At 38.4% G+C, this 14,047-nt stretch overlaps 1 protein-coding gene across 2 annotated transcripts in view; it reads left to right on the plus strand.

Annotated features, from left to right (window-relative positions):
- The first annotated feature begins 3,171 nt into the window (after nucleotides 1-3,171).
- Nucleotides 3,172-14,047, plus strand: part of RTF2 (replication termination factor 2) — a 32,411-nt gene continuing 21,535 nt past the window's right edge. For both annotated transcript variants that reach the window (XM_085314103.1, XM_085314104.1), the window contains exons 1-5: nucleotides 3,172-3,303; nucleotides 4,069-4,163; nucleotides 4,267-4,360; nucleotides 5,136-5,275; nucleotides 7,325-7,403. In XM_085314103.1, the coding sequence (XP_085170229.1) occupies nucleotides 3,235-3,303; nucleotides 4,069-4,163; nucleotides 4,267-4,360; nucleotides 5,136-5,275; nucleotides 7,325-7,403 (477 nt within the window). In that variant the 5' untranslated portion in view covers nucleotides 3,172-3,234. The remainder of the gene's footprint in view (nucleotides 3,304-4,068; nucleotides 4,164-4,266; nucleotides 4,361-5,135; nucleotides 5,276-7,324; nucleotides 7,404-14,047) is intronic.

The raw sequence follows: 14,047 nt of genomic DNA on the forward strand, positions 1-14,047 counted from the left end.
CCTGGACTTTAGGAAAGCAAACTTTGGCCTCTTCAGGGACCTAATTGGAGGAATCCCAAGGGTTAGGGTCTTAAAAGGAAGCAGAGCCCAAGAGAGCTGCTTAATATTCAAGTATCACTTCCTCCAAGCTCAAGAGTGGTGCATCTCTATGAGTTGGAAGTCAAGCAAAGGAGGCAGGAGACATGCATGGATGAGCAAGGACCTCCTGGCAAAACTCTAACAGAAGAAGAAAGTACATAGAATATGGAAAAGGGGACAGGCCACTTGGGAAAAAAGATGAGTATGTTGTCAGAGTATGCAGGGATGCAATGAGGAAGGCTAAGGCTCATTTAGAATTAAATCTGACAAAGGATATCAAGGACAACAAGAAGGGCTTCTTCAAATACATCAGTAGCAAAAGGAAGACTAGGAAAAATGTAGGCCTGCTGCTGAATGAGGTGGGTGCCCTGGTGATGAGGGATACAGAGAAGGCAGAGTTACCAAATGCCTTCTTTGTTTCAGTCTTTACTGCTAGGGCCAGCCCTCAGAAATCTCAGACCCTGGAGAAAAGAGAGGGTCTCCATGGTAGAGGAGAATCGAGTTAGAGATCATTTAGGCAAACTTGATACCCACAAAGCCATGGGCCCTGATGAAATGCACCTACAAGTGCTGAGGTAGCTGGCAGATGTTATTGCTAGGCCATCTCCATCATGTTTGAAAGGTCATGGAGAACAGCAGAGGTGCCTGAGGACAGGAAGAAAGCCAGCGTCACTCTAGGCATCAAAAAGGGCAAGAAGGAAATTACAGGCCAGTCAGCCTCACCTCCATCCCTGGAAAGGTGATGGAACAACTCATCCTGGATGTCATCTCCAAGCATGTGGAGGAAAAGAAGATGATCAGTAGTAGTCAACATGGATTCGCCAAGGGGAAATCATGCTTAGCCATGTATGATAGCCTTCCATAATGGAATGACTGGCTGGATAGATGAGGGGAGAGCAGCAGATGTTGTCTACCTTGACTTCAGCAAGGCTTTCGACACTGTCTCCCATGACATCCTCATAGGTAAGCTCATCATCTTATAAGAGTGGACAGTGAGGTGGATTGAGAACTGCCTGAAAGGCAGAGCTCAGAGGGCTGTGATCAGTGATGCAGTCTAGTTGGTGGCCTGCAGCTCGTTGTGTCCCCCAGGGGTCAGTAGTCGTCCATTCTTGTTCAACTTCATTAATGACCTGGAGGAAGGGACAGAGTGCCTCCTCAGCAAGTTTGCTGATGATACCAGGCTAGGAGAAGTGGCTGATACCCTAGAATGTTGTGCTGACATTCAGAGACCTGGACAGGTTGGRGAGTTTCGTGGAGAGGAACCTCATGAAGTTCAACAAAGGCAAGTGAAGGGTCCTGCACCTGGGGAGGAATAACCCCAAGCACCAGTACAGGTTGGGGGGTGACTTGCTGGAAAGTAGCTCTGCAGAGAAGGACATGGGAGTTCTGGTGGAGAGCAACTTAACYGTGAGCCAGGAACGTGCCCTTGTGGCCAGGAAGGCCAATAGTATTGTATCCCAGACYGCATTAGGGAAAATGTTGCCAGCAGGTTGAGGGAGATTATCCTGCTGCTCTACTCAGCCCTGGTGAGGCCACATCTCAAGTACTGTGTTCAGTTCTGGGCTCCCCAGTACAAGAGAGACATGGAGCTACTGGGGAGAGTGACCAGCATAGGGCTACAGAGATGATGAGGGGACTGGAGCATCTCTGTTACGAGGAAAAGCTGCAAGAGCTGGGCCTGCTTAGCCTGGAGAAGAGAAGACTGAGAGGAGATCTTACCAATGTCTGCAAATACCTTAAGGGAGGTTGTAGAGAGGATGGGGATGGACTCTTTTCAGTGGCACCAAACAACAGGACAAGAGACGATGGGCAGAAACTGAAACACAGGAAGTTCTGCCTGAATATGAGAAAAAACTTCTTTCTTGTGAGAGTGACAGAGCACTGGAACGGGTTGCTGAGAGAGGTTGTGGAGTCTCCTCTGGAGATATTCAAAACTGTCCTGGACATGATCCTGTGCAACATCCTYTAGGTGACCCTGCCTGAGGGGGGGTGGGGTGGACTACACGATCTCCAGAGGTCCCTTCCAGCCTCAACCATTCTGTGATTCTGTGATTCATTTACCTGCTGAAGCATTTTAACATAGCACTCCAACTGGAAAAAAAAAAAATGCAGTCACTAAAAATACAGAGGCTTTGGGAAAGGTATTCTACAAACTACAAACATGACAATATTTCTCCCTTGACACCTATAGCAACAGCGCCAGCATGGGTAGGCAGACACTGCTCCTGCGGGGTTCGTAAGTGCGTATTTGGTCGGCTAATCTTCATCAATCGTTAAATTTATCCTGAAATTTTCTGAATCTGAGCTACAACGTTGAAGCCCCTGTAAACATTGGGATAGGTGGTATGTGCGTGTTGTTTGTATTTTTCTCATTTATTTAAAAGTTGTATCTGAAATTTTAAAATCTGAATTTTCTCAGCAAAGTTGTATCTGTTTTATTTTTTTTTTCCTCTAAAAATGGGCAGAGTTTTGCTGTTTGCAGCTACTGCTGATTTGTAATGCAAACGCGTACACATGCAGCTGGGGGGGGCGGGGATATTTGGATTAATTTTATCCTCGTATCAGTTTTGTTTTAATTTGCAGTCACCGTGTTATATATAGGTAAATGCAGACACATGTAAACACTACTGCGGCTGAACAGTTCAGTGCAGCAGGTGCGTTTTTCGCTGTCTTTGTACGTTTTACATTAAACSTCCTCACGGCCGTGACCGACTCTCCTCACGGGCCCGCCGCGGTCCGGGGCGTGGGAGGGAGGGGGAGGCCCCACCCCCAGTCTTTCAGTGGGGGGAGCTCAGGCACCTCAGAGGTCCAAAACCGCAGTTTCTTTGAGCGGTTTCTCACAGTAAAAAAAAAGGGTAAATGCGCTCTACTGCTTTGGAGATGGCGCTCGCCAGTGATCGGCGGGGAAAGGCTGCGACCCTCGCTGGGCACCGCGGCACGTCCCACCTCGCACCCCCCTCCCCGACGCCCCCGGATGGGCTCTCCCGCAGGGCCCGCAGCTCCGCCCCTCGGCCCGTCGCCGTGCTGCTGCCCCGCCCCCAGCCGCGCGGTTGCTATGGCACGGCGATGACGCGGTCAGGGCCCGCCGGAAGTGTTGCGCCCTGCGCGGAAGTGGGTTGCCTGCGGGAGGGCGAAGGCGGAAGCGCGGCGGTAGCGATGGGTTGCGATGGTGGCACCATCCCSAAGCGGCACGAGCTGGTGAAGGGGCCGCGGAAGGTCGAGAAGGTCGGAGGGGGCCGCGGGAGGGGCGGCGGGGCGCGCTGGGGCTGGGAGGCCGGGCCCCGGCGGAGCTGCCCGGCGCGGGGCCTGCCCGCCCCGGCAGAGCTCCCTGTAGGAGGTGAAAATAAGGAAAAAAAGTCCCTGAGCAAACGAGAAAAACTTGTGCGAGTTAATGTTCGTTGTTGTTAAATAAATAAATATGATCTGTTTCATCCTCACACTGCTCTGTGGCTATACTTCCACTCATGACAATTCAGGTAGCTTTTTTTTACTTTTCATTTATGGTCGAATGTGCCATAAAGTTTACATTTTCAAACTGGAACTTCAGGTAGCACGTTAATATCCCCAGAACTGCTTGATTTTTTATTTTTATTCCTTACTGTGAGCGGTACTGGTAGCTAGGCCTAGTAGATGGGAGATGCAGAATTAAGAGTAAGACAAAGGAGAAGAGAGTAGTGGAAAACGTGCGAAGGGCAAAAAGGAAAAGAGAAGAGAACAGGTGGAACTGTCAAAAAGTAAGAAAATTGATTCAGAGTTTGGAAGATATGCCCCAAGTCAGATGCAGAAACATATTTGGTATAGTGATATAGGTGGATCCTCAAAACTGAGCTTGACTTTCACTGAAAAGATTTTTGGTAAATATTTTAGGGAATAGCTTTAAATGCAGAAAGTAGAATTGGTAAGATGCCTGGGGACTTGATTTGAATTTACATTAAAATAATTTTCATACTGAAAAATTATTTCAAAACTAAAAGTCTTATTTTCTTTCAGGTTGACAAAAATGCTGAATTGGTGGCACGATGGTACTACTGTACTCTGAGTCAAGAGAAATTATGTCGACCAATTGTGGCCTGTGAGCTAGGCAGGTATGAGTGTTTTCATTTAGAGTTCCTTATTAAAAGGTAGTAATTTCTAAACAAAAGGACTTTACAAGAATCAAATATTATTTCTACGAATTTATTGTTGTAGGTTGTATAATAAAGATGCTGTCATTGAATTCTTGTTGGACAAGTCATCTGATAAAGCTATTGTGGAAGCTGCATCACATATCAGGAGCATTAAGGTAAAAAGGTTATGTCTAATTTTAAAGAGCACCGTAAAAGTTAAAACAGCCTATGATAGCTTAATTTGCTAATGTTCTCATTTTGTACTAAAATTTTAAAAATACAACTGTAATTGCATATTAAATCCAGTATCTGTTTTTTTGATTAATGTGCAGGGTGTGTTTGGTTTCCAGGGCTAGAGGGGCAAATGTGATAGGCTAAAAGCTGTCTGCTGCATATGTTGCGTGGCAGCAGTGACCATAGACTTAATATCTTGGCATAAAATTCTTAATTTTCTGGATAGCAAAGTCTGTGCTGGTAGATTTTAGTCATTTGATTTTGCTCTAAAGACACAAGCATGGAAAATACACCATGTCATGGACATGAGGACTTTTTGTGAGTAAATAAAAGTGAGGCATGATTGTTTGAATTAGGAAGGAGTCTGATTAATGTTGAACATACTAATAAATTTTCTTTCTAAATGCTGCTGAAAGCTTATCATTTCCCAGGGCAGCAGTCAAAAGCAGAACACCAGTGTGTATTTTCAAATGTCTTTCTCACATGTAATTATGTATTTATAAATACACAAAAATTCTCTGTTGTTAGACTTGTGCTGAATCTTTTAACAGAACTAAAAGAAAAATTTTTTTTCTAGAAGCAATGTTGTTATAAGTCTAATATCAAAAAAAGAAGCTGTAATATAGTAAACCACCAAGAAAAAAATAACTTCAGGAATGTTGTTATGGTTGAAAAATCATCAGTAAACAGCTTAAGGCTTGCATTTGTATTTTTCAGAGTGTTACAGAACTAAACCTTGCCGATAATCCAGCTTGGAGTGGTGATAAAGAGAGTATAAAAGGTGATAAGTATGATGATATCCAGTGTGCACGCTTTATATGCCCTGTGGTGGGCTTGGAAATGAACGGAAGGCATAGGTCAGTATTTATGTTTCTGGATTTAGTTTTCAAAAATGAGTTATTCAAAACTGAATATATAGCAGGTAGAGTAGTTTAAATCAATAGTGTAGAAACTCATATACTTATCGCAGGCTTTTTGGAGAATCTTGGCCTTCCCGTTAGAAAGGAGTTCTGAAGATCAAGAAAAGGTGTCTGTCCTTTTTTCATTTCCGGATTGAGAGGAGAGATGAAACATGCTCCTTTTCACAAATCAAATTATATATATAAATGAAAGGAGCAGAGAGCCACGTTTGCAAAGAAAAAGTGGTGTACAGTTGTTTGAAGGACAAGCCATATAAGGTTTTTGTGAACAAGGGGAGGAAGGTCGAATGAGACTTCCCATGAAGCATTCCCACCTACACTTATGTTGAGATCAGAATGGTGATGGACTATATGTTTATTATAACATTGTGCCAGTATCCTTTTTTATTATTGTTAGGCTAAGGAAGGATGCTTCCCTTCATCCTGGTTTGGGCAAATAAGCAATTTCTTGTTAAGCCTAATGTGTGAGGAAAGTCAGGTTTACAGTTTGATTGTTGACRAGCATTTCTTTCTTCAGTGGTAAATTAGTCTGCAGATATTCAAAGGGGATTAAAGAGACACCCTGAAAAGTAAAACTGCTTTCACCAGATCTCTCTCAATTTTTTTTTAATCAGATGAGGGTGAAAGACTGAAATGATGTTGAAGAGAAGAGGAGTAACAGTAGCTCTCACCAAATAATTTGGTGTGAGAAGGAAAGGAAGATGATATAAACCACATACCTAAGTGCTTTAGATTGTCTTGAATGAATCTTTTATGTAGACAGGACACACCTGGGAGAGCAGATCCTTGGCTAGGGTCACTTGTTGCACTTCACTAGAGGGCTGGAGTCTGAGAGCAAGTGAAAGCAACAGGCTTAGTGTTGCAGAATGCACCAGGAGTGCTGCATGGTAGCATGACTGATTCCAGGAAAGAAGGGTATTGGCAAATTTGGGAAGTAACTCTTGAAATATTCCAGCTCAGTCATGAAGTCTCCTCGTCCATGGACTCCAAGGGAATGAACAAAGTATCATTTTACTTTTCAAAATTATCGGACAAGAATGCTTATGTATTTAGCTTTCCTCTAGCAGCTTTTTTTCTTTTTTTTTTTTTTTTTTAATAGTGGTAAATGATGCACTAAAGGGGATGAAAGGAAATGCTTAAAAACTCTAGAAGAATATTTTGCTGAACTTTGTACTTGAAGAGCTCATTGTATCCCCAAGCTTGTAAATGGTTCTTGGAATTGTGAATTGTTTCACCATATACCTCTTTTTCCCTATCTTTTCTTGGGACATTTAATTTACTGTCCTGATCTAGACGTGAGGATGTACACTACCATTTAGGCCACCACAACTGTGTTAAAAAGAGAGCTCCCTTTYTCTATCTTGCTCATTTAGTAATTAGTAGCATCTACAGTTATGCTATATATTTAAATGATGGAACAATTTAAATGGTATAAATTTATAGAAACAAAGTATTAATCACCTACTTATTTCTATATCAAGCAGGTTATTGGTTTATACAGAACAAGTTTTAGCTGAATCTCTAGATTTGATATTTTGATCTTTTAATGCGGTTTTTAATCTGTTTATCAAATTTCAACTTTCAAAAATGAATATTCAATGAAGTTCAGTAATCAGACACAGTAAGAGCCATGGTGGAGAGGATATGTCACTCATTATGACAGTAAGCAGTGGGTAACTGTGCTATGATGATTCAAGAGAAACCTACATAATTTAATAGCAAATGCACAAAAACATCTTGAGAGAATTCATTTTTTAAGATTGCTTTGTGAGATTGTCATATATAGAGAGAACAAAATAACAAAATCCATGTTGTGATCTAATGTGTTGATACCTTGGTTAGCTGTAAGAATTTGTAAAGTGATAGTTAAGTGTTTACTATTAGCCTGTTGTAATAATAATTCCATGTTAAATCAACACTGCAGATCTGTATTTTCGATGCACAGAATTTCTTAAGGTGGCTGTATGACTTGTCTTTTCTTCAAAGGTTTTGCTTCTTGCGAAACTGTGGCTGTGTGTTCTCTGAACGTGCTCTCAAAGAAATTAAAACGGAAGTTTGCCATAGGGTGAGTTTTCTTCAGATTTAATAACTGAAGGGTTATATGTGACCCTAAGTGATATATACATACAATTGCATTCATATCTACTATTTTAGATTTTTTTTTTCTTGATCTGAGTATCCAGATTAAAGTGGAACTTGTAAAGTTCTATTTTCTGGTGACCTGAAATAATTCAGTATGGCCTTTTGTAATGGAAATATGTTTCCAAGTAATTAATAATAATGGTAATAAATGAATAAATAATAAATAATTGTCACAATAAGTATTTTTGTTCTCAAGAGAATTTGGTTTTACAATAACTACTGTCAAATTAACATTTTTTGTTTTGTCTTTCAAAGATTTAATCATTAATTTCAGTTTGGCAGTTCTTATTATTGAATGCTTCTAGTTTGTGCTGATCACTGTCTGCTTTATCTGTTTGAACTGATTACATTTTCAAGATATATTTTGATTTATATATTTTTAATGGAAGTTTGCTATTGCCTTTTGGGGGGCAATTCTTCGCATTTTTGGCAGTTATATRGATTACTGTAGAAAATATTGACTTAATTTCCTTTTATAGCACTGGTTGGATCTCATTACGTAGACTTCTTTAGCTACGGGCAGTGATGTACGTTGCAAATAGTCTTTTCTTTATCACTACTTTTGTAATCAGTGATATTTGTGGTGAATATAGCTGCCCCTTGTAAGAGGAGTTACTATTCGGGATACACCCTGTTATTTGATATGACACAATGTACAGTACACTTGTACTAAGCAAGAAAAGAGCTGTGAACCAAATGCTTTCTTGGTAAATTGTTGCAGGTGACATGGAATATTATTAATTAAGTTTAGTCTCATATTACATTCAAGGTTAGTTTAATCTTGGTAATGGTTCTCTACTTTCCTGTTGTTGGATATATTTATTTTGGATAAATATTTTTAGGGAGGTTTTTGTTTTTGTTTGTTTCTAAATTTGCTGTTGATAGGTGGATGTTGTGTGATTAATAAATAGAGAAATGAGATGTTTTAGTCACAATTTGTCCAGTGTAGTAGTCTTAAAAAAAAGAAAGAAAAAGGAAAGAAAAAAGAAAAGAAAAGAAAAAATGAATCTTTTTTGTTTTCTGGTTTTCTTTTAGTAAGTAATTAGATTGATCACAATCTAATGTTTGAATGCAAGCATTTATATGAGGATATGAATTCTTGGCGATATTCAGAGATGCTTCTAGAAATATTTAAATGTAGATAGTATCTATTCTGTCTTTTATTATCCGACATTGCGCAAAGACAAGTATCTCTCTGGAAGAACATTCTTTCTGGAATACTGCTTCCAGCAGCAGATAATTTTCTATGTGCAGCGGGATTGCAGGGACCTGTTCTAGAAAATGAACTCTTGTGGGGTTTTCACACTGCCTTTGTTAGTGCACAGAAATATCTTAAAATCTTGCTGGGCTACAGTAAAGTGAGGCTAGGACTTCATACTCTCTTTAGGGTAGAAGTACTAGGAAACCAAGTGTGACAGCTGTTAGTTATACCTGTTAGTGCAGTATCTAAGTCACCCAGCTACTTCAGCTGTGTCAGCAGTATACCTTATGGCTTAAAAAGAACTTCTGCCCATTTCAGTATCATGCCGAGTATCTTATGAATATATTTTAACTTCTGTTAGCAGTTAATAAGTTTTCTGTTTGTTCTGTTCAAAATCAGCACTAGACAACTCTGAGACAAAATCTTGACTCTGCCCTTTGTACTTTTCCCTTTAGTTAAAACATAAGTTACTGTTGTCAGCATGGAGAGCAATATTGTGCTTTAGTATGTTTTTGTTACTTTTTCTTCTTCTTTTTTTTTTTTTTATTTTTTTATTTTTTTTTATTCAGAGAGTTATATGACTCTCTATATTTTCTGGACATCACTGTTTTTATATACATTCTGTGTAGTGGATACATTAAGGTTTTTGAAGCATTTTCGACGTCTAGAATTATACATTCTACAGTACAATGTTTGGTGAGATCAGTGATAAGCAATATAGATGTGTATAGCCAAGATTTCAAAAACTCAAGATTAAGAAAAAGATTATATTAGCTAGCTCTACAGAATCAAACTTTTAAAAAGTGTTATTTTTCTGTATCTTGTAAATAACATGTATTTTTAATTTTCAAGAAAATCTGTGCTGGTGACCTGAGCGTGTTGGAGATTATTGCTGTGTGAGCATATGTGTTGTAGTCTGCATTTTCTTTGATTAAGGTTGAAGAATAATTCAGTAGCTTTTTGAATATATACTGATAAAATTCTCATTCTGTATTCATAATTGAGAAGGGGAATAGAAGTTTTCAAAACAGGRTCATGGGGAACTGGTTTCTGTCTTTTCTAGTAGCTAACTTTTTTATCCAAAGCACTACTTAAACACATTCCCCCAGCACATTCTATCTTTACGCAAAAAATGAAATTTTATGTCCTATATATATATATATATATATTCTGTGAATAGCAATTTCTTATTAACAAATAAAATCATTTTTTTTGGTACATGTTCTTTCAAAGGGCAAAATATTTCTGAAGTCCTGAATGTTACAGATCGGTATATATGTTATCCAGGCTTGTGCTAGGCAGTTATCTAGGCAGTTAGCTTGTGCTAACTGCTATTATTTTGAGAGAGATGCCTTCTGAACCAAAATCCAACCTATGGAATCAATGTGGGCCACAACATTTTCTTTCATGGCCTTGCCACCTTTTGGTCTGTCAGTATTCACCTAGATGCTTTACTTTGAAAGCTCCTGCCGCATCTGCATATGAGAAGGATTCGTCACAATGTAGCTTTGGACAGTGACSGGTGAAAACAGTTCAAGAAGAATAATCTTGTTTTCACTTGTGTTTTCTTTGTATCCAATTTCTCTTTTTCACTTAGTGGAATCTGTGTTTTGCCTTTATCCCAGGGGACAAGATATATTGCATGAATATAAACTGGAGGAAAGTCAATCTGGGAACTATTTGGCATTTTTTTTCCCCATTACTGTAATATCCCCCAAAAAGCATTTAAAACAAACTATTCTGTGCATTAATCTATGTGCCTAGAGAGCAAAGCAGTGCTGATAGTCTGCTAATTTGTAAACAGGGATGGTTGCTCAAAGGACTTTGTTGAACAAATACTTTTACAATGCAGTAAAAACATTCACCACAGACCATAGAGATCCAGAAGCCCAAGCAATAATTCTGCATTCCTCACCTTTGTACTCATATACTTGAACTAGTTCAACTGAACTAGTTAATCAACATATATTTACATGCTAGAAGATATACACCACAAGGCACTGTGCTTCATAAAATTATAGAAAATAGTTTTCCTCTGGGAAGAGCAAGAGAAGGTTTCCTCTTTTCCAGGCCTCCTGGCTTGGCTTGTAGAAATGCTCACCATTCTGTGGAAAGTTCCACAGACAGTTGTCTCACTGCTCATTTTTTCTTTTTTCCTTGAGCAGCTCATAAAAGGAATAAAGCAATCCACTTGCATGGTGAAATAAGTGTTCAGAAAAATGGAATACATGCACAGATTCTGACTAACTCAAGCAAATGGAAAAAACCTAACATAAGAATTCAGCCTCCCTCAACTTATCTCAGTCATGCTTACTGTTGTGTTAGATTTGAAAGGCTTTAGAGTTTTAGTATATGAATGATGTAGAAGTTTCCCTGGATTCCCTGGAAAAAAAGACATTTATTTTGTCTCAAGAGAAAGTTTACGTGAATAGCTGGCAATATTAAATGTATATATTTATCTGCTTTTACTGGAAATGTTAAAAAAACTGTGTTGGTGTAAGGTAAAGATGCAAAAAGGATGAAATTGTCATGGTCGGAAGACTTCTAGTGAAGAAACTCTGATACATGAAGATTTCAGACCTAAGTAGCAATATTCTGGAGCATTCAAATTAAAAATAGTATARAAATATGAAAACTCAAGGGCAAATGGTTGGTCAGAATCTGGGTATTCAGAGAGTAAGATTGCCTTTTATCACCTCGGTAGTAAATATTTTGAACTATTTTGATAAAATATAACTCTTCCTGGCCAAAAATTTTTGGAAGAGCAATGAGGATTTGTTTGTTGCGGTTTATAGCAAGGAGAGAGCTCATTAGAGTTGGGTGCAAATTTTGAAGATTSTAGCTATTTCAACTAAAAAGTGTTGAAAAATGGCTTCATCTAAAAAAGAGCAACTTAAGAATACAAATAAAACTTATAGTAACYTTGTACATGGAAGTGTGTTTTGTTTGAACTATATGTTTGACGTTTTCTACAGWAGGGGAGGAGAAAATTTAAACTATCAAGAGGAAGCTGCAAGCTAAAATGTGCAGGACATGTCTTTAATAGGCAGGAAGAGAAACAACTTTGGATTGTGTCACAAGATAATTCCATAGCCGGAAGCCCTAAAGAACTGTCAGCTTTCTGCCATCCCCTGCTTCTTGTTTGCTGATCTTCGGGAAGAATTATATGTGAAATGGAGATTATCCTTTTAAAATTTACACTTTTAAATGGAGAAGTTTTATCTACTCTTGTTTCTAATTTTCCAATAGACTAGTAATGTTAAAAAGGACAGCAAGGAAGTTTCTGATCTCTTTTGTGTGTGATGATATCTTGACCAAGATTGTCAGCAAGTGGTAGTCTGTATTGGTCTGTAGATAGGGCTAAAATGATTAAGTATTTTGGTTCTTCCACTTTCTAATTGGCTCCCTAATTCTTGCATGACCCATTAGTCTTTACTATCTGTTTGCAAGTCTGTTATTTGACAATAGGTGAGTTTTTAGAGAAGGTGGAATAAAACAATTATGTTTAACAGCATATAGTATCTGTTATATTTAACTTGTTTTTTGGGAGGGTTGAAAAGGGAGTTTTTACCAATTTTTATGTTGACTCTCCTGTCTGAGAAGTGAGAGTAGGCACTATACTAAGATAGTTTTTTGTCAGGATACTGGTTACTGTATTTATAGTGGAATCCCTTCTGGGAGTTCAGGTGGTCACTTTAGAATTTAAATGATAACTGTACAGTTTAAATATTGTGTAGATGAAGTAATACAACTATTCTGAATATTTTGATAATAGAACTTGTGAAGATGTGGCATTTGGAAGCCCATCTTAGAAACAAGGGCAGGCAGTATGTAATCAAGTTGCCAAACACATGTTTTACAATACTCTGAATGGGCTCTTCRTGGCATTCCTGATGGAACAGCTACAAGATTGGTCATTGAGATTGCCTGCTGATTCAAAGATTAGGCTGAAGACTGGATAAATGAGAAAGAACTTTCTTACTGTATGCTTAGTGTTGGAAAACGGCATGGATCTGGCATAATCTAAAACATCCAGTTTCTGAGTTTTATTAAATTCTCTGTATAAGGAGGAGAGGGATGGAAGGTGGGAGGAGAAGCGTGAATGCGTTGTTTCTAGCAGGGAGTGTGGTTCAGTAGAAAATTTCAGCCTGTTCAGATTGGGCGTGCTGTTCATATGCAGTTTGGGAGTGGTGGGTGTTTATTTTGCTTTTTTTTCCTCTAGCTACAAGTGCTTAGAGTCTACAATCAGCAGCTGATGATGCAGCTGAGTATTATCAATAGACATAATAAAGAAAGTATACTCGATGTTGCTGTGGTAATTCGTATATCCATTAGACAGTACTCTGGTTTCATTGATTTGGTGCTTTAAACAGTAGTGATTTGCAAATTTCATTTCCAAGCCAGTTATGGTTCTTTTCTAATCCAAGCATATTATTCCCTGTAGTTCATGTAATTAATACCTTGTTTATGATCATCATAGAAACCTACCTTTTTTGCCTACTTTTAAAAATGTGATCTCCTGCATATCTTTAAAATTTATTCTTGAAATATTTTCAGATTCAACAGACTAATACTACATACATATACCCAAATGTTTAACTTAGATGTAGAACTGTTGTACATGTGCCTTGGGTTTTTTGAAAACAGAAACTATGCATACATCTTTCAGATATAGAGTTGGTGTGTTTACAGTAGCTTATAGGACATACTGTTTCCTTGGACAAGGTCACATTGACACTATGTTCTCTTAGATCAACAGTTATCAAAAGTTAGTAAATATATTGCTGAGATCTAAAAGCTTTGAATGATATACTTATTAAAAAAATCTTTAAAGTTCTGTAAGTATATTAAATGCTCTGGTCAGCTATCACATTTGCATTATGACTTTTTCTAACTGCTGTTGGAAGGAAATAACACTTTAAGAATTTAATGAGATTATGACAATTAGATTGAGTGAAATTGTTTCTTAATGTTTGAGGGAAAGATGGTTTAATTAGGATTTTGGGGGAGTTTTTATATAGGTGGCATTTTCTGTTAATATGTAAAAATTATTTAAGGAAGCATGATCACAGTCCAATGAATTTTCTGGATTGACAGGCGTAGTTATACTTAAATTATATTTCAAGCGGAGTTTTTTTCTCATTTGACTAGTCTGATTCTTCAAACCAAGCCCATGTTTTATTGTGCGATACTATCAAATTTATCCTTTTGATTCAGTTCAGAAGGAAGACGTGCAACAATTGTTCTGTAASATAGCGACAAGAGGCGTAAGCTAGATACAGGATTTGCTACAAGGGCAATAAGATAAGGAATGTAAAAACAACATAGAGTGGAAGCTGGCAGTTCCTTACAGTGGACTGAATGTG

Source organism: Rhea americana, unplaced genomic scaffold (genome assembly GCF_003343005.1).
Source record: "Rhea americana isolate MKP2758 unplaced genomic scaffold, rheAme1 scaffold_4, whole genome shotgun sequence".
NCBI classification, from domain to species: domain Eukaryota; kingdom Metazoa; phylum Chordata; class Aves; order Rheiformes; family Rheidae; genus Rhea; species Rhea americana.